The following is a 24882-nucleotide window of genomic DNA, read 5'->3' as shown; positions in this document are numbered from 1 at the left end:
TTAATCTACTACAATAAAATCTGATAAAAAAGGAGTATAGGCTTCATATGTAAGCTTGGTATATAAGTTTCATACATACATGATAATAAAAATAAGCATACATATAAACTTCACTAATCAAAACCTCAAAGAGCTGCTGCATGATAGTGAAGGCCCTTAAATTTCTTTTTCTAATTGATTCAGAGTTCTGCATATCTAGCACATTCAGAAATGCCCCAGCCTTTATTATGATGGATGTCTTACTTCCACTGGGATCTATTAAGTAAATAACATGAGGTCATTTGGTAGGTCTGGTCTGTTCTACATTTCAAAAGGTTACCTGGTCAATAGGTAATCACACTGTTGGTTGTGTTAAGTGACATTGGTACTTCCTTTTTGGACACTTGCACAACGATCAGAACATTTCCTAAGGTTCAAGTTTGCTTTCTATGCAAGAAGATTCTAGCCAACATCTTTTCCATTTCAGGAGAGTACTTCAGTTGTGAGACTATTCAGGAGGCCGTTGTCAGTTCATCTTGATAAAATTGCTCTATTTTGGAGAAAATACTCACATATTCCTTGGCTGTTGAAAATGCAAGTACTAACAAAATGCAAGTACTAACTCCTAGCCTAAGCAGGAGAAATTGCTGCTTTGGAGATGGATATGTACACTTTAGATTTTCCTGAAGTGATTGTCTTTCCACTACAGACATTAGACACCTGTAACCAACAACCACCTTGCGAAGGTCTTGAGCCTAAATGTTTTGTTTGAAATACAAATGGATGTGTGCACATTAAGCTCTTTGTTGAACTGAGACATGAAAGGCTTGCCTAAAATTAGAAGAAAAGTTTGATGCAGAATGAGAGAATGGGTCACGGGAAACCTAAGTCATTGCCTTTGATTAGAAGACAGTGCTTCTGTGTCAGGCATATAGTTAGAAATAGTCAGGTATATACTTTATATTATTTGTACACTCATAGACAAATACAGATGATGAAAAATTCATCATTAAGATGAAAATAAATACAATGGAATCTATGGAAAAGCAAGAAGCTTCAAAAAAGGAGGAATTAAATGTGTCAATCAACTTGATACAAACCAATGAACTCATACTGGGATGGAATTTTGTTTCAAGGTGTACATTAGCTCTTTCAGCTTGGAAGACTTTAAACATCTCTTTGTTCCATGTTTCTTGTGCTGAGTGCATCAACCTATTTAAAAAATAAACATTATTTTTCACATTCAGCAACTCAGCATTCATATCCAGAAGAAAAAAATCTGCAGCCAATTATATTTAAATTTATCTGTATGTTACATTCTTCTGTGAAGCATAATATCCTGGAATGCAGATAATAACACTGTTTTGGATAGTGGTTTGTTAATAAAATATATCTTTATTTGTAATCAATAAGGATAAAGACTCCATCTCAAATTGTAAAGAAGACATTTTATGTCAGTCCCATGGTGAAAATATGCAGTAGAGCCATCTTTGCATTGCTTAAATAAGCACTTTATTTCAAATGCTTTATTGGCAATTACCAATGATTTTGTAGTTACTTGACAGCAAAATGGCAGAGTAATATTACATTATTTCACATCAGAGCAGGTATGTAGGATATATTAAATAAATCATCATTTTACTTTGTTTACCGACAAAAAAATAATTTTCTTAAGGAAGGTGAAGCTATACATAGCTTCATCAAAAAGACTTGTAGAGATATAATGTATCCGAAGTATTTAACTGTAAGTTATTTTTTCCTTATGTGAATGGGACAGAGGCCCAAGTACAATTTTTTTGTCTAACTCATGTCAACATCATTACTATGTCTATGTAATTTTCACAATTTTGAATAATTTTTGACATTATATAATCATTATTTACAGAGGTTATTGTCCTATTTCACTTTCTTAGGTTTTTAGAGAAATATACTGTTTGTAAAGATTTTCTTTCAAACTGTTAACTTGTAAATGTTTTTATTGTAACTAAAAGAAACCAAATCAACTAAATAATTCCATAGTATTTGCATTAACATATGAGCAACATAAGAGCAACCCATAGCAATGAAATATGCAGATAGTTGTAATATGTGGGGATGGGGTTCTTGATATTTTTGATATCTGGATAAACAGAAGCATTTATAACAGCACAATTTATATTAGGTGATCCAGCCACTGGTCTGAAATACATCTATGTATTAAGTAATGAGTAATCATTCAGTCTTATCCTTGAATCTAACAAAGTATTGCTTTAGTATCTGTTTTACATGTAATTTTATCCTATGTGCCTCAAAGGAGATGAGTGCTTTGTTTTATATGTTTTTTTTTCTGGATCACAGAAGCGATGCAGCTTTACATGACAGCAGTGATGGTTGGTTGGTTTATTTATTTATGTTTTCTTTTTTATAGTGCTTCTGGACACAATTTTGATCAAATTCTCTTATTTAGCACTATATTGTAACTCTATGTTTGACTTCTCTAATAATACAAATTAAGTATAACAGAACAAGTTTTCTGAATGCAGAGCTTCAATCTGTTCATTTTATATCTAAGAGCAATTCAATTATTACAGTATCTGTTCTATTTAAAAAAGGTTTAATCTTTTAATTTTTTGGGACAGCTTTCCATCTCAGAAGTAATTGTCAAGTCCAAATGAAGTTCAAGGGAGCTTTTTCTTTTAATTTCAGTGAGCAGTCATTTTATTTTGCAGGACGCAGATACGTAAACGTGCACTTGTTAGAAACCACCACCTGCATGTTCAAATGTGACATGAGAAGTGACAAAAATATGTAAAAGTTTGTTATCATTTAAAAACAGACTTTTGCATTATATGCCATTGTTTTCCTGCTCTTTTATTGAATTGGTGTATGGAATCACCACTCTGTCTCTTCCAGAAATATGACTGAAGAAGTGTATATTAAAAAATATTTTTGTTCATTTATGTACAGAATTTGTGCATCATCGTTGCATGTCTATGTTGTTTTCTTTTAAATAGTTGTAAAAAAAAATCTATGAACTGACATATGAAAAAATCCTAAAATAGTCTTATTTAAGGATGATGCTAGAAAAATATTTTCTCTTGATTAATGAAAAATTAAACAGTACTCAGTGCTAATTTATCATTTAAAATATGCACAGCGTCATAGGTAATAATAATATCTATTTTGTAATGTGTATGTACCACAAATGTGTGCAAGAATGCAGCTAACCCTTCATAGCAGGTTTAGGTCAAAAGTGTAACAGATAGAAGCTAGAGCCGATTGAAAAAATCATAAATAGTCAGAGCTGGATGACATCTCAGGTACTCCACCCCAAAGCCCTTTTCTAAATGAAAGGTTTTTGTTTTGCAAAGAAAATTAGTTACAGCTTTACTCACATTTTGAAGATGAAAACAACACTATTTGCTTTATCCTACTCTCTGATACTTACTCAGGAAATCTGAACAGGTACATTCTATCACTGTCCTTTCTTACTTCCTAAAAATTTAAGACTTATCTGTGCTGCATCTTTTAACAGTCACCTTTATTCTGCAGGGGCCAATCACACTTTTTCCCACAAAGGGCAAATGAAAAATTCCGTGCATTCAAATTTCATTCCATAAGTATATGTTCCGAGATGCACAGGCACAAAACCACAAGTTAGGTATGTTTTTCCATCATATGCTTCTTTCATCATGTAAACAATGAAATAAGTATATAAGTGGCATTTTACAGACATAGTTTTTGAATGAGTAAACTATAACTAGGCAGAAGAGAAAGAAACAATCCATGCTTTTTCTACACATAAAAGCCATACAGATTTATTTGGAGCTCATCAGGGCAGTGTTCATTTTACCCAACTGTTCTATTTTAGTAAAAACATTTTGTTGACTAATGAATCTCATCATGCATAACTTACTGGGAAGAAAAAAAAAAGAGCAAACCTGAAATTCCATGTTTAATATTCAAATTGCAAAATGTTATGAAAAGGGAATAATAATACTAAGGTTGAACAGATTTTATGCTTGAATCAGACTACAACAAGTACAACTTCCTCTTGGTAACAGCTCACAGGGTGTCTAGTAATATTCTGAGAAGTAAGAGAAATATTGAAAAGTGTGTTTGGAGAAGAATCTGCAAAGAAAAAGAAACATACTTAAACCCAGTCATCCCAGAAGGTGGTTGTTGTTTCCTCTGCAGACTGAGAAAGGATCTAGATAAACAACAATTAGAAACCTGGATTTGGAATTTAAATCCATCTACTCTGCTTCGAAGTCAGTTGGGCTGTACATAAAAGTCTATGTATAGGAAGTCTGTGCATAGTCTATGCATAGCTGTGCATAGGTAGGATAATAGTTTGAGACTTCAATGGAAATGAGTAAAAGTGGGGTCTTCAAAGGTTTTAGAAAAGCATATAAACTCCAGAGTTCAGTGTTCTGTACTCAAAGAAGATTACTGTCTTGAAGATTGAAAGAGTAATCCTCAGTGGAGTATAATGCTTAGACTGTGAATCCCAGCATTTTATTGCATTCTCAAGGAAAAACCTTGAGATTTACAAAACTCCGCTGCCACTTCCTAGACAAAATGAATAGGTATGTGGAGTGTGCTGTACATGTTTTTACACATTATGAACAAATTTGTATATAGAAAGTTTGGCCTTTAATAGAAATCATATGAACAATGAAATGTGTGCATATATCTGCTTTCTACTAGGAAAACCACAACTCTGTTTTGCCTCTAAACTGATTAAACTTTTGTCCTGAAAGGGACAACAGACTCTTTTCTTAGATTGATGTGCTCATTGCCCTACATTCGATATGCCTTGCTCTTGATTTATTAAACTTCTAGATAAATATGATTTAACTAGTCTCTTCTGTGAATATTTTTACTGTGCCCTTTTGCTAATTGGAAGCTTGCAAATGCCACAGAGATATTTGTATTACTTGTTTCATTTACTATATACTTTTGTAAACTGTATTGCTGTTTCTATGTAGCTATTATAGTGAAATTTTAAGGATTTGAATTCTTTTGATCTAATGAGAATAATGAGTATTATGTTATCAAGAAGCATTTGAACAATACTCTCAGGCACATGGTGTGATTTTTGGGGATGGTTCTGTGCAGGACTAAGAGCTGGACTTGATGATCCTTGTGGATCCCTTCCAACTCAGCATATTTTCTGTGATTCTATGTGTGTGATATAGAAATGTAAAAGCTGATGCTTGTGAATCTGTTTACATTGGCATGGCTTAGGCAAAGAAGGGTTATTTAGAGCAAAGCACTTTGGTACATGGGAGAAGTTTTACAATTAGAGTCCAACATAAATCAACAAAAACAAATTTTTGTGTTGGATTTATCAGGTTGCTTTTGAGAAATGAAACAATGCTACCCTGTATTCTCTGTCAAGCAAAATGACAAATTTGCCGGCTAAAACAAAACTAATGCAATAGCAATTTTATATCCTGTAATTAGCAGACCATTGCACTTCAGGGCTTCAGTTTTCAGGTCTGCTTTTTGGGTCTGCAACACAGACAGTGGTGCATTTGGTTTGTCCATAGTAAGAAAAGGAGTTCCTCTTGTCTTAATGTTTGAAAGGAGCACTTTCACACCAGGCTGAGATAGCTGGTAAGTTAATGTCAAAAGGCCTATGTTCCAGAAGGCTTATGTTTCCCACTGCAAAGGGAAGAAATGGATGTTATTAAGTTAAATGCATAATGCTGGCATTAAATGGAAAATTTGTAATGGGAGATTCAAATATGAAAAATATGACCAAAAATGTGAAAAAAATTTGGTTTGTAGATTCTTCAGAAATTGTTGAGGTCAGCATGAGAAAGGAGGGATTTGAGAATTATCTAGCACTTCTTGTGCATCCTGCAGTGGTTGGTCATCTCTTCTGAGTGTATTGACAAGCACTAAACAACTTTTCAGTGCCACTGCACCAGAGCAGAACCACAGGCTCTGTGTATATATTTGGGTGTTCTATGAGGGTTTAGTAAATGGCAGAGTAAAAAATTGCAAATGATACGTGTACAAACAATATTATTTATATTGAACTCTTGATAAATTCTAAAGCTTGTTGGAAATTAGTTGAAGCTTGTTTTTCACTGTAGCATTGTAGAACTCCATTCTGAGAGGTACAGCAGTGTGTTGTACTCTTTGGGTGTTGTGTACTTACTGTGTTAGGAAAAAGTGTCCTCTGTAATAGTCAAGAGAGGGTTTTTGATCTCCCCATGTTCAATTTCTTACAATGGGTGGAGGAATACATGTCAAAATTTGATTAAACCATCTTGATCTTTAAAGTTGTTTTGTATATATATCAGCAGGTCATCTCATTAACACTTGGACAAAGTACATAGTAAGTTTGTAATTAAACATCCTCTTCCTTCCTATGGAAATCAAATGCAATCATAACTTCTTCCTTCCCTCTATTTGTTTGTGCTAGAACATTGCCATTGCCTAAATTTTATTAGTTTTGGTACATACTTCAAATGAATTTTTTATCATCGTGTTCCAGATTGGGTAAATAAACATCATATGTGTACTTATTTTACGTAGCACAGTGCCATGATACTCAATTAGAGCTAAGTTGCCTCAAAGAGATACTGGGCTAACATAGCTAATCTGTTCCTTTTACCCATGTTTAGTCATCAAGAGATGACTAGTGTATCTCTGTAGTACTACACTGTCCTCTGTAAATGTATGCCTCCCCATTTGTTTAGTGTCTGCTCAAAGTTATGGATTGTCAAATAGGAATAGACCTTCTTTTATGATCTTTTAACAGCATAAATATCAACATGAGAAAGACTGCAAGTTGAGTGTTGTAGACATAGCTTCAACTTTAATGATAGGTGGTTAGAAATGTTACATTCCTTTGCACAGCTCTCAAGGTACTGTTAACATCTGATTTCTGCACTTAAGAAATGGCAAGTGCATGTTCAAGGATGGCCCCTGGTTGGACTCAAACATGAGCACTGTGTTACCATATCTATCTGCCTGGAACTGGAGACAGTTGGAGAGAGGAGCAAACCTTGCTGTCATTTTTGCTTTTTCAGAGCCATGGATATCAGTGGTCATGAGATTATTCAAATGAAAATTAATGTCTCTAACTTGAGAAAATTCTCAGATATGTCTGTGATAAAAGTGTTATTATTTTTAAATTATTCCACTTTCTTTTATAAAGCTAACATTGATTCAGTTCTAAAAATGCTTTTATAAATGTATAAAAAAATTACGTCTGCTAAATTCTGTTAAGTCGGATGAAGTTCTTTCTTTCTTTCTTTCTTTCTTTCTTTCTTTCTTTCTTTCTTTCTTTCTTTCTTTCTTTCTTTCTTTCTTTCTTTCTTTCTTTCTTTCTTTCTTTCTTTTCTTTCTTTCTTTCTAGCTCCTAACCTAGTATGTTTTAGTAATTCTAGAAGGATTTCTGGATTAATTTATTTTCTTGGCTATATTGTGCTTGGAATCAATGGCTCACATTTTAACTTTTACTGGCAGAAAGAGCTCACACATCAAACCTTTAAAGGCACAGCTGAATCAGGTGGATTTTTCAGTTTGAATTATCTGTATGTTTTTAATTTTATTTCATACAAATAGGTGGCTTACTTCTCTACTGTCACACAGTTTTTAAAATCTACATCGGTTGAATGGTGTCTTACTTATGACCTAGATCCTGGGGAGTTTTTAGACTGGATACCCACAATTGCAGAAACTGTTTTTTCCAAGATGTCATAGTCACCAAGTAATTTCTTTTAAAAGCTATTTACCTCATTGTAATTTTTGGTAGCTCTGCCCTTTTCCTTTTTGCCTCTTTTATATAATTTTCTATATAGTACCTAAGCTAACTGTAGCTTTGCTAACAGATGATTTATAATTCATTACTTTCCCAGTTCACACTTCTGAAAGACTATGTCATCAGAAGCGTTCCTAAGTTTTTCCATTTTATTAATAATATAGAAAAAATTCTTAAACTAGTAACAGTTTCCAAACTGGCAGGAATAAATGAAATGTGAACCCTGTGTAAACTTTTGCCGTCTGGAGTTATTTTCCAGCCTTGGCCTGCCATATATTCCCTGTCATATGCTTTTAGGAACAGAATCCAGATCAGTTTACTTCCTATTACATAATCTAAGTTGTCACTGAGACTTAAGCATTAGTAACTATTTCCACCCATGGGAATCATGTGTTTCCACAAGAACAGAAGAAAAATATTTTCCCAGTATGTGTGAGATGGTGCTTCCAGGCCAGGATTTAGACAAGTGGTAGGACATATACAAAAAGTGCACTGGGCCATAATACTGGAGCAGAGAAGATAGCCAGGGGCTGGATTCTAATCTCAAGAGCCTATAGTAACTTTGATAAAGTTTACAGAATTCTTTTTTTTATAACATTTATTCAACGTGAATTTTAGAGAAGATGTTGAAGTAGTGGAAAGGAAAATATTATCAAAAATGGTTAAAAGTTGGTCTATAAAGAGTTAAAATATGAAGCATCTACGAGTTGTAAAGCTGGTAACTACCATAGTTAAATATGAGGGAGTAGTTCTAGAATTTAAAAGATGATAAAAGTGGTTAGAAATTAATTAGTAAGTGGATCAGTGTTCTTGCAGTACAGAGAGCTAAGACTTTGACTTGTAGAGGATGTGTTTAGCTGAGCTTATTAAAACTGGTCCTTTAATAGCAGAACAAAGTTTTGGTTTGGGTTTTTTTGAAAGACTGATTAGTTTGGTTGTTAATTTTTTTCAGTTCTGCAGAATTTTTCATCAACTTCAATCAACTTATTGTTAAAACTGATTAATTCTTCAGACTGAATCACTGACATTCTCAGTTTAGCCATCAACATTTAATTTCAGTGCACTTCAATTTGGGCAGAGTGCCAACCTCTTTGGGCTAGATATTGTATTGACTGGTTTTTTTGAAGTAATTAAAACAGAATTGCAATCACTTTGGTCAGAATTCATTTCACTTAACTGTAGTCAGGTAGGTATTTTGTCATCCAGAGTAAGCCAGTCATTTAGGTTTCCCTTAAAATAGGTGAAAAAAAGGTAATAACAGAAGACATGATGAATGGAAGTCCAACTCATGACTGTGACTGTGAATACAGGTAATGGTTCCCTAGGAGAATGTGTGGCAGCACAACATATGAAGTTAAAAAAAAAACAACAAAAAAACCAAAATCAAAACCCAAACCCAACAAAACCCCAACAAAAATCAAATTAATTATAAATGCTACAATAATATTAGTTTTGACATATTACATTTGTCATCTCACTACTGACTCACAGTGCTCAAAATCTGATTTAAATGTTGTAAGAATTCCAATATATTTTCAATATAATTTTTTCAGATGAGGGTTCCAGTATTGTAAAAGCCTCACTGACTGACTTAGTAATAGGTTTTGGCTTCAGCTTCTATTTAAACCATGATGAAGTAGTGCCTTAGTGCAAATGCAATTTTAATTACAATAACAGCATAATTTATATGTTTTTGCTATTTATAGGGCAATATCTTAACAGGGATCACTTCTGTGTCAGTAGTCCTATTTTGAGTCCTCAAACAGGAAGAAGGAATTACATGATGTGCCTTTATTCCAGTCTTGTTGATAAAAGTGAATTAGACATTCCCGTATTCCCACAGCCATCAGGAGCTCACATCTGTAATCATCCTTGTTTAGCAAACAGTTTTTGCTTTTACATCTAGTTATCTGCCCAGTTGATGGTGTTACTAAGAATCAGCCTACTAAAATACCAGACCCTAAGAAGAAAGAAAGTTATTTGGATTGGTTATTTATTTTTGTCTTACAGCATATGCCTTTCTCTCCCTTCTGCTTCCCTCCACAGAGCCTGCCTCTGCCAACCTCCTAGACAGTTGGAACAGTGATATAAATGTTTGTTTTGGATGTATGAGGGGCTCTTACTTTCCCACACTGTCTTCAAGAACTTGTGTTGTTACTGGTTCAGTGGCTTACAAAGTATATCGCAATACTGATTCTTATTCTTAACTGTAAATAACTCCATATTCCTTCATCTCCTCTTCAAGAAAAAAAAAGTTTAATTTTTTTTCTCAATAAGTTGTAGCTTTAGACTTAAAATACTTGTAGTAATATTTTTAATATTATTGGATATTGTGCTGTTAAAGACTGAAGTGAAATAGACTTTAAAATTAAATAAAGCAGGTGATTTTGTTGTTTTGTGGTTTAGCAAAACTTTTAGCAAAAGTATAAAATCCTAACATAATCCTCATAAATATATTTTAATATAATATGCTATATATAATTTATGTTATTGTCACATAGAAGTCTGGAAAGCATTCATAGACGTAATCCTTTGATTGAAGCCTGCTGGAGAAACTTTATAAAATCCAGGATCTTTCTAAAATGCTAGGTAGCCTAGGCACACTTTTAGCAGTTTTGGTGTATTTGTCCTGCAGGCTAGACCCTAGTGGAAAAAAGGCAGTGAAGTCAAACTCTGAGTGTATCGTCTGCCTGGGTTTCATTCATCACATACCCCTTAATCTCTAAATACAGACAAAATGGAGACTATTTTCCTCTTTCAGGAAAATTAGCCCATTCTTTAAGGCTAGGTACCAGAGCTCATTAGGAGCTACTTTGTCTTCAGATCTGAATAGTTAGAGCTAAAAGCAGAGAACAGGCTCTCTTGATACCTTGTAGTCAGAGTGTTTTCGCATCCTCCCTCTCTCCAGGAAAAAAACCCAAACGAGTAAGAACAAAACCGTCTCACAAAACTAACAAGGTATGTTTTTCTTCAAAAACTGAATATTGTTTCCAAGATAATGACAATAACTTGTAGGACTTGTTGAGGCAATACCATTGGATGAGATGATACCTGCTATTCTGCCATCTTGGAATTCATTAGAGTTGTTAATAAAAATAAGAATATTGGAAATTTTGCAGCTTTTAGGCAAGGACCTTTTATAGGAGTATCATTCATATATAACTCATTATTTTACTAATGCTGAAGCAAATTAACTTATTTCAAATACAGCAGTGTAATTAACAGTTGTTAAAGGTAAGTTGGAGCAGCAAACTATTCAAACGTGTAAAGCAAATGTTGTACCCTACCTGTGCTCCTAACCCTAGTATAAGCAGTACATTTAATCTGAATTTGCTACTTAATGAGATTCTAAAACACACATATACTTAAAAATTTTAGTCATAACTCACAGCTTATTTGGGCATTACTCCATATCCCAGCTCTGCCACTGATCTGGGACAGGATTTATGTTACTTAGCCTGTTATTACATTTGTGTCCCATGTCTAAAAGTGGATGATACTACTCAGTCAGCCCACAGGGATGTTACATGACTGATATTGGTCAAAATTGCAAAGCTGTTTGTGGTTCTTGGCTTACTGTGTGGAACTGTGCACTGTGTGCAGTGCACTCAAGCCAAGTATTCCCACTATCCTACAGCAATTGGGGACAGATTTTTCACATACCAGCTCTTTTAGTTTGGGACAAATGGCTGCTGAGTCAAGTGGTGATGGGGCACATTCAGGACAAGGCAGACAAAATCCAAGCTGGAAAGCAAACAGTTACTCTAATATTGCAGAAAAACAAGACTAAATATCCCAGTAAAATCAGAGTCTCTGTAAACAAGAGAGCAACATAACCCCTTCTTAGAAGGGTCTTTGACAAGCTGTTTTATTGATATCTGATTCTGGCAGCTGGCAACTGCAGAATATTAATGAAGCATGGGTACAAGAACAGTTTGAAAAGGTTGATTGTAACTGACTGAAGTCTACAGTGCATGATATCAAGGTACATTATTTGTCTGTAGCATTTGCTCTTAGTTTGTTTTGACCTTGTTGTTTGCTTGGTACTTTTTTCCTTTTTTTTCTTTTCTGCCTCATTTTCCTTCTTTTCCTTTGTCTTCCTTCCTTCTTCCCTCCTTCCCTCCCTTTCCCCTTCCCTCCCATTCTCATTCTCTCTTTCATTCACTAGTTTTCATATGCCTAATTAAGTTCAAATGTGCTGAAAACTACACAATGAAAATATTGAATATCAGATGTTTTAAAAGTGCCCTCTTGTCTCTCTCCTATTGTTTCTTAGTAGAAGCACGCAGGTCTTACTACAGTAAGCTATGTTCTTGTTCACTGCTTACGTAAATGGGATTTATACAGGGGAACTAGAAAGAGCTTAGGAGAAAATCCTTCTGCACAGTCTGACCCTTACAGGTATGTAAGGGCTGAGCAATCTCTGTGTATCTGACAGAGAGAAGGGAGATTGATGGCCTCACTCAGGACACACTTCAGTCACTATTCCCCCGCTGCTTTTCTGGGCAGAGGGCAGGGAGCATTCCTCACCCACTGCTTGCCTATAAAGGCATAGGTATGAGCAGTGCTTGCTTGCTAGCTTTAAGCACATGATGGAATTCATATGACTGACTAAAAACAGTGGTGGTGACCCTCATTTACTCAAGTGCTGCTTTTTACTTTTTTTCTTTTGGTCTGGCACTATGTCCTTCACATTAACATCATCACACATGCCTGGTTTTATGATTTCTACCATATTTCTTTTTATTCTCCCCAGCTCATAATAAACTAAGAGTTCTGAAAAGGCATTTTGCTTGTCACTGCTTCATTCCTTCATTCTGTGCCTCTTCCTTTATTAACATTTGTATCCACTCATGTAAAATCCTGTTTTGATTTGGTTGGTGATGGATTTTGCACTTTTCTGAATACTACCTATACTACTCAAATCTTACTAGTTAGGCTTAGGTTAGAGCTAGGTATATTTATGGACTAGACTTCTTCAGGAAGGATTCAGTTTCAGGGATATTAAGTGCAGATTTTACGACAGAATATAGCTTTAGCTCCTGAGCAGGTATGGAATGTTTGAGATTTGATGTTTCTGACAAAATGAATACTTTTTTCCCTCTGGCTGCAAACATAATTTTTTTCCTGTTCACCTTTTATTAACTGGAGCTAAAATTGGCCAGGACGATCATAAAGGAATATCAGGGAAGCTATTATTAACTCTACTTTGTGGAATAAACAGGAGGTGTGAGATACAATGATCCAGGCTCTTCTTCGTGACAACGTAATGCCCGGTGCAGGTTGGCAGGCAGAGCCATTTCAGTGGGCTTTGAAACAGTTAGCCTCTAGGCTGAGGAACAGGAGCAGCCAATGCCCCTTTGCTTGGCTCCTTAATGCCTTCTTAATTTACTGTGAAGCATTCGAAGGGAGGAAAGCACTGAACTGTCAGAGCCTGTTCTTATGCCCTAAGGGGCATAGTGAACCAACCAAAGCATTGATTCTTTAGTGACATTCAGGAACCTCCAACATTTTTCTGACTGATATGGTGGCTGTGATTTTTCAAAGTGGTTGTATATTATTTTTAGGAGAAGGAGTGCTTCCTTAATAAATTGATAAATCCTTTCCATTTTTGTGAAGAGCAATGTGTTGATGTTGTGTGCCATTACAAAAATTTGTAATAGCAATAGAAGTGTTGACATCTGAATAGTAAATATGAAAACAAATATACTCAAGCCTTTGAAGTGTAGAAAACAATAGTTGAACTTTTTTTCATGAAATAACCAAAAGTTTTCTCAGATGAGCAGAACAACTGCTTTCTGGGATAGATAGCAGTCTTGTTGTTTACTGTCACTTAAAAACAGTTCTGCTTTTCATACCAGTTTGAGGTTTGTGCTTTTGAATGCAATCAATCATTATTATGTGTGCTCTAAATTATAGTAGGCTTTCTGAGATACTCTTCCTTCTATGTGTCCTGATTAGCAAAAACAAACTAGTGTTTAACTGCTTTGCCGAAGTTAAGTCTTAGCAACCAGAATTGTTTCTACTTCTCCAACTTTTCCTGGTGGCAGGCCCGGGTTTTCCTCTCTGATGTGTGTTGGTGAACTAACATTAAGCTGTAACTAGGATAAGCAGAAACAGAGGTTCTTTCTGGACAAGCGCATAAAAAGATTTATGTGTTCTGTGTACAGAGAAATAGATACCTATTGCTGCCAGCAGCAAATCTCAGTTATATGGTACAGAAATCAAACTACCTGGGCTTTTTTTATCTTTAATAAAAACCAGATGTTTTAGTCCTTGATTTAGCTTTCCCCAAAAGGTCTGCCAGCTACATCAGATTGTAGCTGATATCTACAGTCGCTTAAGTAAAGTGGAGAATCAGAAGTACACTGGGTTTCTATCACCTAGTGATAGGTAATCTTAAAAGCAACACTTTGCTTGTTTTGTGGCATATACTACATGGCATTTAGCCTGAAATACTCCAGGCACTATCCTAAGAGATTAATATAAGGTGACGCAGTTAGTTTTTCAGTTTTTGTTAAGGTAATCATATCACTCCCACTGCTAATGCAGTTTACTGCGAGAAATTGGAATATGCTGTAAGTGGCACAGAAGAAATCACGTAGAGACTTACTGGTAATCATAAGCATAACAGCAACTTAAACACTGTTATCATCCACAGCTTTCGATACTGGTACAGCAGGAGACCAGTGAAGAATAATAAATTATCTAAATGCCTGAGAAAGAAACAGAGAGGAAGGAGGAATTTGCAGTTCATACTGTCTGTGTAGGCTGGATTACACAGAAGAAAACACAGTGTACTCCAGGACTGTGTTTAATAATAAAGAGATTTGATAGTGGAAAAATCTCAGAATTAAAAAATGGATTATCACTGCTACATGTTTTCTAAACATGTTTCCTAAAGGAAATGCAGAATGTAGAAAACTTAAGGTTTTAGATATGAAGATGACATTAATAGGGTGACATTTATTTCAGGCCTTATGAGTTTTATGTGGATTATCTATGATTTCTTGAGCTGCCTGAATGCATTGGTTACACGTCTCAGAACCTCTATAAGATATGGCTCTGTTGGCATCTCTGTGGTCAATTCTAAGGTAGAGAATAGCTGTGGAAAGCTTGTGAGGTTTATTAGGGAAAGGTTTCCTGATGTCTTCTGACATGTGGAAACAGCAAAATTAACTCCATCAAACTCCACTTTGATCCTGCAAATAATATCAACATAACTAATATGAAGATGAAAATCTTGAAAAACAGAAGTACAAAATGGAATTTTAATATTTTGTATTTACTTATGGGTACACAGGGAATTTTAAATCTCTGCTTAGAACTTGCTGTTCAGTTGTTTGCAGTTCGTTCCTTTCTGCTGTTGCTGATGATTTTGCTGTGGTACCAATAAATCTTGCTAACACAATGGCATTTAGTTATAATTTAATGTAACTTTTTTCCATTGTTTCCCATCCATACTGTAGATGGTAGAACTATGTAAATTAGCCCACACAAACTTATCACTTTCCAATAAGTGAATAATTGCAAATGCAGCTTTAGTGACTGAGATCAGTGATTTGTAACAGTTGCCACATGTTGAATAGGCTATTGGAAATATTCTTGCCAAAAGCCTTTTTGCAGAACAGGTTTTGCTTCTAAAAACAGGTACTTGCGTTCTGTGATTCCATGAAAGTTGGAAATTTTTGCTCTTTGCTCTGAGGACTCATTATAATCCCTGCAGATGATGATTGAATACTATAGTTTGATATGGAAAAGAGGGAAAACTAAACCCCTGTTTCTTTTCTTCTTTTCCAGCCTCGTTGGCGAAGAGATAGAGACCAAAAAATGCCACCAGCAACAGGAGCGCCAGATTACCCGCCTCCTGATGGAGGCTGGGGATGGGTTGTGGTCTTTGGGGCTTTTATTTCCATTGGATTTTCCTATGCATTCCCCAAAGCCATCACAGTGTTCTTCAAAGAAATACAAGAAATCTTCCACACATCTTATAGTGAGATAGCTTGGATATCATCGATAATGTTGGCTGTCATGTATGCAGGAGGTAAGAGATTTGTGAAATTTGTAAATACCATTGTTTGTTTGGGGTTTTTTCGTATGCTCTTAAAGCGTTTTTTCCCCTTAGGGCCTTTTCTTTGATCCTCTACCTAACTCTATTTTGCAATTTTTTCCTAAATTCACAATTTCTGAGAGAATCATTTTTCCAACAAATCAATGCCCAAGTAACTTCATCTGGGTCTGGGGGTACATTTAATCAGTTTTCACTGCCTTGGTGAGATCTCTCAGTATATCTGATGATGGAGCTTAATCATAGAAATTTATTTTTATAGGGTTCATTATTCAGGCACAGGTATTCCTGTGTAGTCAGGGATTTTACATCTTGTACTTGTTTGTCCTAAAATCCTACTTTCCACTTAGGCCAAGAGTGATGTTTTAAACAAGCCATCTCTATGACAGCTAAGATGCAGACAATCTTATTTTTGGGACTGAACAGTGAACATAAATTCGCTGATATCTTTTTTATTGTGAATAAGCAAATAAAGAACAAGACAGATGAAAAATAATTTTAAAGTATAAAGCTATGTTTAAGAACTGTCAAACCTGCTTTGACAGGTTTTGTGTCTATCAGCCCCAAAGACTAACTTGTTAAATTCTGCTTGGTTTCTTCATTTTTTTCAGAATTTTTTTTCTTTTTTAAGTATTGTTGAGAGCTAGCTGCTGCTTAGGCAAAACACTTATTCGGGCAGTCCAGAGGTCTGAATAAGAGATTAATTCAGGCAATAGATCTGGCATTTCCCATCTCAGACTATTTGCAATGATGGAGCAATTACATGCATAGATTTATAAATGTGTGTATATGTATAAATCTATATACATGGAAACTGAAAACATTGTCCCAATAGCATATTGAGATTGAAACTCTTTAATCACTGAAAAGCATACTTCAGTATTTTTCAGAACTGATATCTGTTTAACAGCAGGTCCTACAAATGGTCTGTTGAAGGGTGCATGAAGCCTCATAGCATGGTAATTTTTATGACTGATTTCAGCCTACCTAAGTTTTGACACATGAATGGCCCCAACTCATTTAGCAGTCAGGGAAGGGAGGAACGTTCCTACAGAGAGGAATTCAGGCTACCTGAGTTGCTCTCTCTAAGTACCTCTTTTTCCCCTCTAACTATAATAGTGAAGCTGAAGCCAGCATAGCATTAGCTTAAGCACCTCAGGTAAGTATTTTTCAGTTGATGGGATGGAAAAATGGATCTTTTCTCAAATGCTGGCAGTCACAGAGACACATCTTGACAAGAGGAATCAATATCAACAAAAGCTTCCTGTTCAGATATTTTGATGTATTTTTATTCATATACTAGTAGAGAATCATAAGTTATTCATATACTAGTAGAGAAATATAAAGGATTTTATAGGACTGGCAACAATAGGCAAGTGATTCACCAGGTGAAGAAGTAACTCAGTACAAATAAGACTGAAGTAAAAGACCAGGTACGTCCCATCACATTCAGGTCCCCTTTAAAGTATCTGTTTCTTAAGGGTGCATCAGCATGTGCGCTGTAGACTGTAACTTGTAACTGTGGAGGCCCCTGAACAAGTGCTGAACCCATTTGGAACAGGGGAAAAACAAGTGTTGAAAGGCTGGAGTTTTTTTCTTTTGCTATGCTGTGACTTGCTGACCTGGGCTCTTTTAATCATGTGAAGCAGGTTTGCTTTACAGCGCAGGTGCTGTTTTGTTATGTTCTTTGAATAGCATTTAATTTATGCTGTTTCTGTCAGGTCAAAGTTCACCCAGGTTTTATTAACAGTACAGATGCAAATCTCAGGACATTCAGCTGTGGTCATTTTTATCTGTGAGTTTCAATGTGCACAACTTTTTATATAAAATACAAAGGATTTAGTACTCCTGCCTTTTTTTTTAATACTTCTTTTACTGTTCTGAATACCAGCATACTAACTTCATCTCTACATCGACATTAAAAATTACAAAATTATTTGCTATTCATTCTGATAACACCTACCCCAGTCACTATGAAGATTATCAGCACAGGAACAGTAGGCAAAGTTGTTTGGACATCTAGTTACGGACTCGTGATTTTAAAATGCTGAGAATGACGACCCTGCCTGATATAAACACTCTTTGAAGCCATACCTTCTCTAGGACTACTTCCTAAAAAATAGGCCATTTAGACAATCACTGGCAGAATATGAAATAGCTATCAGGAAAAACATTTCTGAAGGAAGTCACTTCATTGTTTTTATTGTCTGAAAGTGGTTTGATTCTTCCTTCTTATTTGATGTGCTGCAATGTGAAATACTTGTTCAGGCCATGAGTACAAGGTATATTGTTTACTGTGAAGTGTGATACGTACATCTGCAATGAACACTGTTCATCATACTACTAATTAAGGTAACCTGAAAACATCTAAGATCTGCCATCCTCATTAGAGCTTAGCATTCAACCTATTAATCACCCCATTGGGGTCAGTGAACAAGTTAGAGTCTGTGCAGACACTTTTTGCTTTAGAGGCTGCAGCCTCTTGCAGTAATTAGCTGGCATCTGTGTTTCAGCAACAAAATATTAACTTACCTTTCGATGCCTGAGAAAAAAAAAAAAAGAAACCAATAAAAGGCATCCAGTAAGGAGCTAAAAGAATGTTAATTATGTTTATCACTTACTTCATGCTTAGAATAAATGGCATTAAATTATAGTAGACCATCTGGCAATCCATATGGTCTCCTGCAGTTCTGGTTAATTCCAGCAAATAGGTCAAGCACAGCATTCACCCTGTTAGGAAAGCACTAGGCAGAGGTGACAATTCTGATAAATCAAATTGATATGAAACTCCTTTTCCCTCTCAGTCTGGCACAATATGCACCTACATCCTGGTTTTTGTTGTGTTTTGAGGGATTGGTTTGTTTGTTTTCTTAAAGCTCTCTCTTCCTCCTTCCGCCACCCCTCAAACCCATCTCCTGAATCTTTTTTAGAGTTTACTAAAAAGCCATCCCAAAAAGCAAGATGTGATATGATCAAGGTTACAAGCCTCAAGGTTGCACATCCTCTACTGTTCAGCCCGTGCTTGATAAAAGCATCCTCTGGAGAAGAGCAGTAGTTCAGTCTCCATGGTAACTCCTTCTTCTGCCTCTCTTGAGCAGAGATTGTCAATTGCATTAAATTAAGGGTGATGGTTTTGTGATGGATTCCTATACCCAAGGGACTGAGATTGAGACCACCAGACTTTTGTTACTGGAGGACAGAAGCTGGGATAAAATGGAATTAGTTGAGTTATACTGACAGGTCAGGCTGTATTTCTGTATGTGTGCAACCACATACGTTTATAAAATGCATGTCCATGTATGTATTCACATATATATGAACTATATATGTATCCATATACTTATAGAGCCATATTTCTGCTCTAACACATGCAAACATCAAGTAACTAAAGAAAAAGATAAATACATTTGACCTCAAATTTTCTTAGTTCATTCTTCTCTTTTTCAAAACTTTACCTCTCACTTTGTGCAGCATTGACAGCCAAAGGTGATTAGGGAGCCTCTTATCAGAGCTCTATCTGTTTCCAGTAAAAATGTTTTCATTGTTTTCAGTGTGGATTTGATGGGAGCCATAGTGGCAGCTATGAAAGCCATGTGACAAGTCTGGTGATTTCAGACAGAGCTGACCTTGAGTTTTAGATTTCCTCAGGGAAAACACAGTTTGTTTACTCACTAGGCTTTAACTCTTTTTCTGTCATTTTTTCAAGGACAATTTCCAAGGACAACTCCCAAGTTTGGGGGTTTTGTTTCTTTTGTTTGGTTGTGTTTTTTTCCCCAAAGAGAACTTTTTAGGTATGACACTGGGTTAAGATCAGCTTGAGAGCTGATAAATTCTTCAAGCCATACTCAGCTGTGAAATGTGGGACAGTTTTGCTGGTCTAAAGTTCAGAAAACAAAAAAGATTCATTTAAATTCTGGATGATATTTCTAAGTAAATAATTTAAAAAGCATCTTTAGACCCCTTTTGAAGAAAGATGCTAAGTGTATGTAGTAGGCATTACAATTTTTCAAAATACATTTTTAATTAAAAATTGAATCATTTATTCTCTTTTTCTTTCTTCTCTATTGCTTAAGTTACTCAAGTTTGAAGTTAAGTATTTCCAAGCAGTAGCAAACCCTTAAAGGATTTTTTCATGTGACAGCACAAAAGCAACCTATAGGCAAGTCCTCATTTTGACTTTGTCAGATGTTAATTTGGAAAATAACATATCATATGGTATGTTCAAAATATTTGTGATTTTGTCTCAGTGGGTGTTTTGGTGATATTGCTGCGAAGATGAAATGGTGCACACAGTGGAGATGACAGTTGTGAAATCCATGTAACACAAACAACAGATGGTTATGGATTTTTACTTTTGGACAGGACCTGGTTTCCTACACTTTTCTTCCTCCCTGGTAACGTTTTCTAATTTTGGTTTTACAAATACTGGCAAGAGGAATTCAGTGGCCATGGATAAGGAGATTGAGAAGCTTTCTTGAATCAACTTATCTCCTTTGTTGTCAGACAAATGTTTTTCCCCATCAGAATATGCAAAGTGTTGAATTTTAATAACCTCCTTTAGAGTGTCCTTGAAAGCAGAACTTACCAACTTTCTGAATGCCTCATGGGTATAAGGGAATACTTCACATTTAGCCTAAAATGTATGTAAAACATTGGTCAAGTTAATTTCAGACTCACAGATAAAGAAAAAGGAGTCATAATGAGGTTTTGCAAGAATAGAGCATTTTGAAACTGACTAGCAAATGGAGATGAGTACAAAAAAGAGGTACCAAGACTAACAAAAATATTATAAATTTATATTAGTTCAGTTTTTAAAAAATAAGATCTGAATGCTAAAGCTTCTGAAGGGTAATACAGACAGGTCTTATATTTCTTGAAAGGCTTTGAGTTTCAGTAAAACTGGACCTTGTAGGGCAGTGTTCTGCAGTAGCAATGGCTGTTTTAAACAGACGCCTTCCTGGATGTTTAGAAAACACTCTCTAAAATGATCAGGGTAAGAAAAATGAAAAAAAAAAACAAACAGATCTGTTGTAGATGGTTTTAAACGGTTTTTTTCCAACAGATTTGTTATCCTATGTACAGGCACAAGCTGGTTTTTCAGTCTATGACTTGTTACATTTGGCTGAACAGATAAGATCTAATTGCTAAATATCCAGTGCCTTTTGGGGATCCAATTTTGTCAAGTTTTCATGAAACACAGGTTTTGCTGGAATCTACTGAGACATACTCAGGAAGCCAGTCTCAAAGTTAAAGACATGTTTACACTGAGAGAAATAAGGGGTTTTTTGTCTTTTATTGTATGCTTATATTAATTTTGAGTAATTGTCAGAAAGACATTATATGACATAGAGTTCCCACTGTGCTTCTACCAACCTCTCTTGGTATTCCAACCATAGGTTATTAGTAATGGTTTGATGCATATAATGACTTGGGGGACGTGGTTTAGTGGTGAACACAGTGGTGCTTAGTTAGTGGTTGTATTCGATGATCTTAGAGGTCTTTTCCAACCTTAACGATTCTATGATTCTATGATTCTATAGAAATATTTAATTAACTTGAGCTCTTTACTAAAACAGGTCTCATTTACAACAAGTAGGCAATGTGGATTACATAATAAACAATAATTAATCACTCTTTTCCTTTGTAAGGCTTTCTGTAAGTAACCAATTTTGACAGATTTTTTTATTTGCAAAAATTATTCTTTTTTATCTCCCTCTGAGTTTCAAGTAATAGGTCAAAGTCTAACAATAATAAATAATGTGCATCTAAGGGGCTAAAACTTTCGGTTTGTTTAAGAAAGGTATCAAGGGACAAACTTACGCCTTTGATATGTTCATTGGGCTTGTAAAACTTAGACGAAAGAATGCTTATTTTGTGTGCACTACTAATGTTGGATGAGTTCCCATATAGTTTTCCACTGGATCATACAATGATTGTGTTCATAATGTGTGTCGGGCAATTCAAAGGTAATGAAACAATAGTGTAGTGCAACTGGGAATCATGAGATATTTAAGCAGATACCAGAGAAGAACTGCAGGGAAGGAAAAGTCTGTGTATACCATTGTAGTCACCCAGCACTTCAAATGAAATAATAAACCCAGCACTTTACAAAGAACTTATTATAGAATTTCAGTGGTCCATTGTTTTGGAATGTCTAAGAACTATTCCCTTGTTTATTTTGAAGGGTATATTCAGGGGAAACAAAGCTGTACTGATATGTTTAGAAGGTATTCTAAGCCAGTATCAAATGGCAACAGCTGAGACTGTGATTCATAAAGATATGTAGTTCTGTAGTCATTAACAGAGGTAAGTGGGCCAGGGACTTAGTGACAGGTTTATGCTGATGGCAGAGGAACAACAGAAATCAAAGAATTAGGTGATTTTAGAATGTCTTTTATGACTATGTTAAACATTCTTTTAACTGATTAACTGATTTTGAAGATTTTTGCAGAGATCAAATGACATGTATTTCAATGTATATACCACATGAAGAGTTTTTGAAGAGTCAGAACCTTTTCTTCTAAGAGTGTAATTCTGTTAAGATTCTGCATTGTCAAAGAGCACAGACAAATGCGGCTTTACTAGCTAATGTATGTTTTGGTGGTGCATACAAGCAAAAGAAAAACTTAACTTTCTTTTCCACAAATTTTGGTATGTGTTTTTTTCATTGTCAAGAAACAGTTAAGTATTTTCACTGCAGTTCTACCTGGTTTTTGTTTGGGTGAATATCTACTATGACTAGACATCCAAATGAAAGAATGTGATTAAAACAGGAGATTGTACTGTGAAATAAGACATTGATTTCCTCGTACAGTTCAAACACTTCTTGTAACACTTTCCCACTGATGACAGGAACTTGTGCCCTGTTTGCTTTTCTATGTGTAATGCTTTGAAACAGTTGCCATTAAGTGCTTTAACTTTTAGAAAACTTAGAAGGAATTAGTGGTATTAGTACAGCTTTTTAGCAATAGTAGCTGGAGATTATATGAAGAGGATTTATGTGTTTAGTCTTCCTCAGCATAAGCACCTACTCTGATTCAGTTGTCTAGACATCTTCTGTTGTCAGTCAGTAAAAATGGGAATTTCTAGTTCATCCCTTCCTAAGTTAAATGTCCAAAACAGATCAAATGAATCATGTTTGAAAGACTTCTCTGTCTTTCGAGTGCTAAAGGAATCCAGAGGAAAAGTTCTAATGTCCATTTGCACACATCTGAGATGATGACACCTTACATGATTGTTGCCCTATACTAATACATTATATTTTGCTACCTAGAGACCTTAAAATATAAGAATTTTCTTGTTAGAGACATGCACCCATGGTTAGTGATTTTCAGCTTGTTATGTCTTTAAACTTCTTGTATGTTGCATGGGTTATAATTCTCCCATGTTTCAGTGACACTGACTCAGTTGTGCTACTTTTAATACTATTAAAAATATTTGGTTATTTTAAGATTACTAGTAAATCTTCTCTCATCTTGAAATGACTTTCCTCATACTCACAATTCCTTTTCTTCCTTCACCAGCTAAGAAAAAAACACAACTGGGAGAATAACTGGTTTGTCTAATAGTTGGCCAGGTTTACATTCATTTGTAGCCGATTTTAAGCTGATAGAAATCTATGGATCTGTTGTATTTTCTTCTATTCTTTCAATGATTTGAAAGTTGAATATAGTTCCATCTCTTTTATAACAAGATCCCCAAATACTTCTCTATCAGTACAAGCTTGCAGCACCAATTTTGTCATGATACAAACCTTACTCACTGGTCTCCTATGGAGGAATCCTTTCCTTTTCCTGGAACAGAACTTATTTGACTGAAATTTTTAGTCCTTTGGAAAGGATGAGCTTTTCTGTCCTACACATGTTGCTTCCAGATTTACAGGACTTCTGCAACGGCTTTCTGGATAGGACTGGCACAAGAGAAGGCGGCAGCTGTCTTATTTGGCCTACCTTAGAAGGAGGAGTAATCTTAGGTCCTTGGAAGAAAAATTTCACTCAGAAGAGCTTCTAGAGGAGTTCTGTTCTAAATTGCTTGAATTATTATCATATACTCAAATGGCAGAATAAATCCCCCCTCATTGTGGCATTTCTAAGCTTTAAGTGTGTTTAATTAAATTGCTGAATCTGCTGTTACTTGCCTCATCAGAATAGTTGTAATTTCCAGAATAACAAGTAAATAAAGTGCAAGTGGTTTTACTTCTGGACTGTCTTTTCAGGAACTATTCAGTCCATAAGAAACCAAAACTCCGTATCTGTTACCATGAAACATTTAATTAAGGAACTTAAGGTTTTAAAACATGAGAGAATGAACATTTTCACTGATGATGTTATGCTCTTATCAGAGACTTGTAAAATAACTGCCTGGGACTGCATTCCAAGTATGGGCACTGGTGCTAATCCTGCAATAAATGCTTAATTTTGAATACCTTAGTGATCTTATAAGGTTCAAAATTAAATTAAAATTTTTCCCTTACCTAAAGTCAACATATAAACGTTTATATATTTATGCAAATATGTTTATCCTTAGGTGTTTGTAACATCAAGATCTCTTGACAGTGTACTTTCAATGACTTAAGTGCTCCCAGAGGCACTCATTAAAATCTCGTTTTTATTTATATTCACCTTAAAAAGACATGATCCATAAATGATTCATGTATTTTTCCCAAAATATAAAAAAAAATCGGATACGAGCTTTGAAGATTTACAACAGTTAAGCAAAACTAATGGTATTCAATTTATTGAAGTACTCATTTGATTAAACTTTTGACTTCTTTGTTAGTAAGCTTATCTCTGCTTCATAAACAGAAAATAAAAATCTAAGGACACGGTACAATTTGACCTTAAATATGAGTCCCCTAACTTTAATTTTAATTTATTGGATTCCATAGAGTCTCAGTGCCCCAAAGTGCACTGAGGAGTGGAGAATCAGGCACTGTGACTGTAAGGATTGTTCCGATTTTTCATTGAAACAACAGACTCTGTAATGAAACACTTTCAGGTGTGACCTGGAATTGTATGATTCTCACATGAGAAGAGAATATAATCAATATTAGAGGTGGTTGTAAGAGGCTTGT

General features: G+C 35.2%; 1 protein-coding gene across 3 annotated transcripts in view; it reads left to right on the top strand.

Annotated features, from left to right (window-relative positions):
• SLC16A7 (solute carrier family 16 member 7) overlaps nucleotides 1-24882 on the top strand; it is a 79637-nt gene that overhangs the window by 29273 nt on the left and 25482 nt on the right. The window contains exons 1-2 of one of the 3 annotated variants that reach the window (XM_051795824.1): nucleotides 10077-10699; nucleotides 15542-15785. In XM_051795824.1, the coding sequence (XP_051651784.1) occupies nucleotides 15572-15785 (214 nt within the window). In that variant the 5' untranslated portion in view covers nucleotides 10077-10699; nucleotides 15542-15571. Of the gene's footprint in view, nucleotides 1-10076; nucleotides 10700-10742; nucleotides 11727-15541; nucleotides 15786-24882 lie in introns of those variants that run through there. The other 2 variants (XM_051795823.1, XM_051795822.1) reach the window with 2 other exon arrangements.

The sequence above is a fragment of the Manacus candei genome, unplaced genomic scaffold, assembly GCF_025592945.1.
Source record: "Manacus candei isolate 608988 ecotype Guabito, Panama unplaced genomic scaffold, ASM2559294v1 h1tg000043l, whole genome shotgun sequence".
NCBI lineage: Eukaryota > Metazoa > Chordata > Aves > Passeriformes > Pipridae > Manacus > Manacus candei.
The sequence above is the reverse complement of the archived record's forward strand: the minus strand, read 5'-3'. Positions and strand labels throughout refer to the sequence as shown.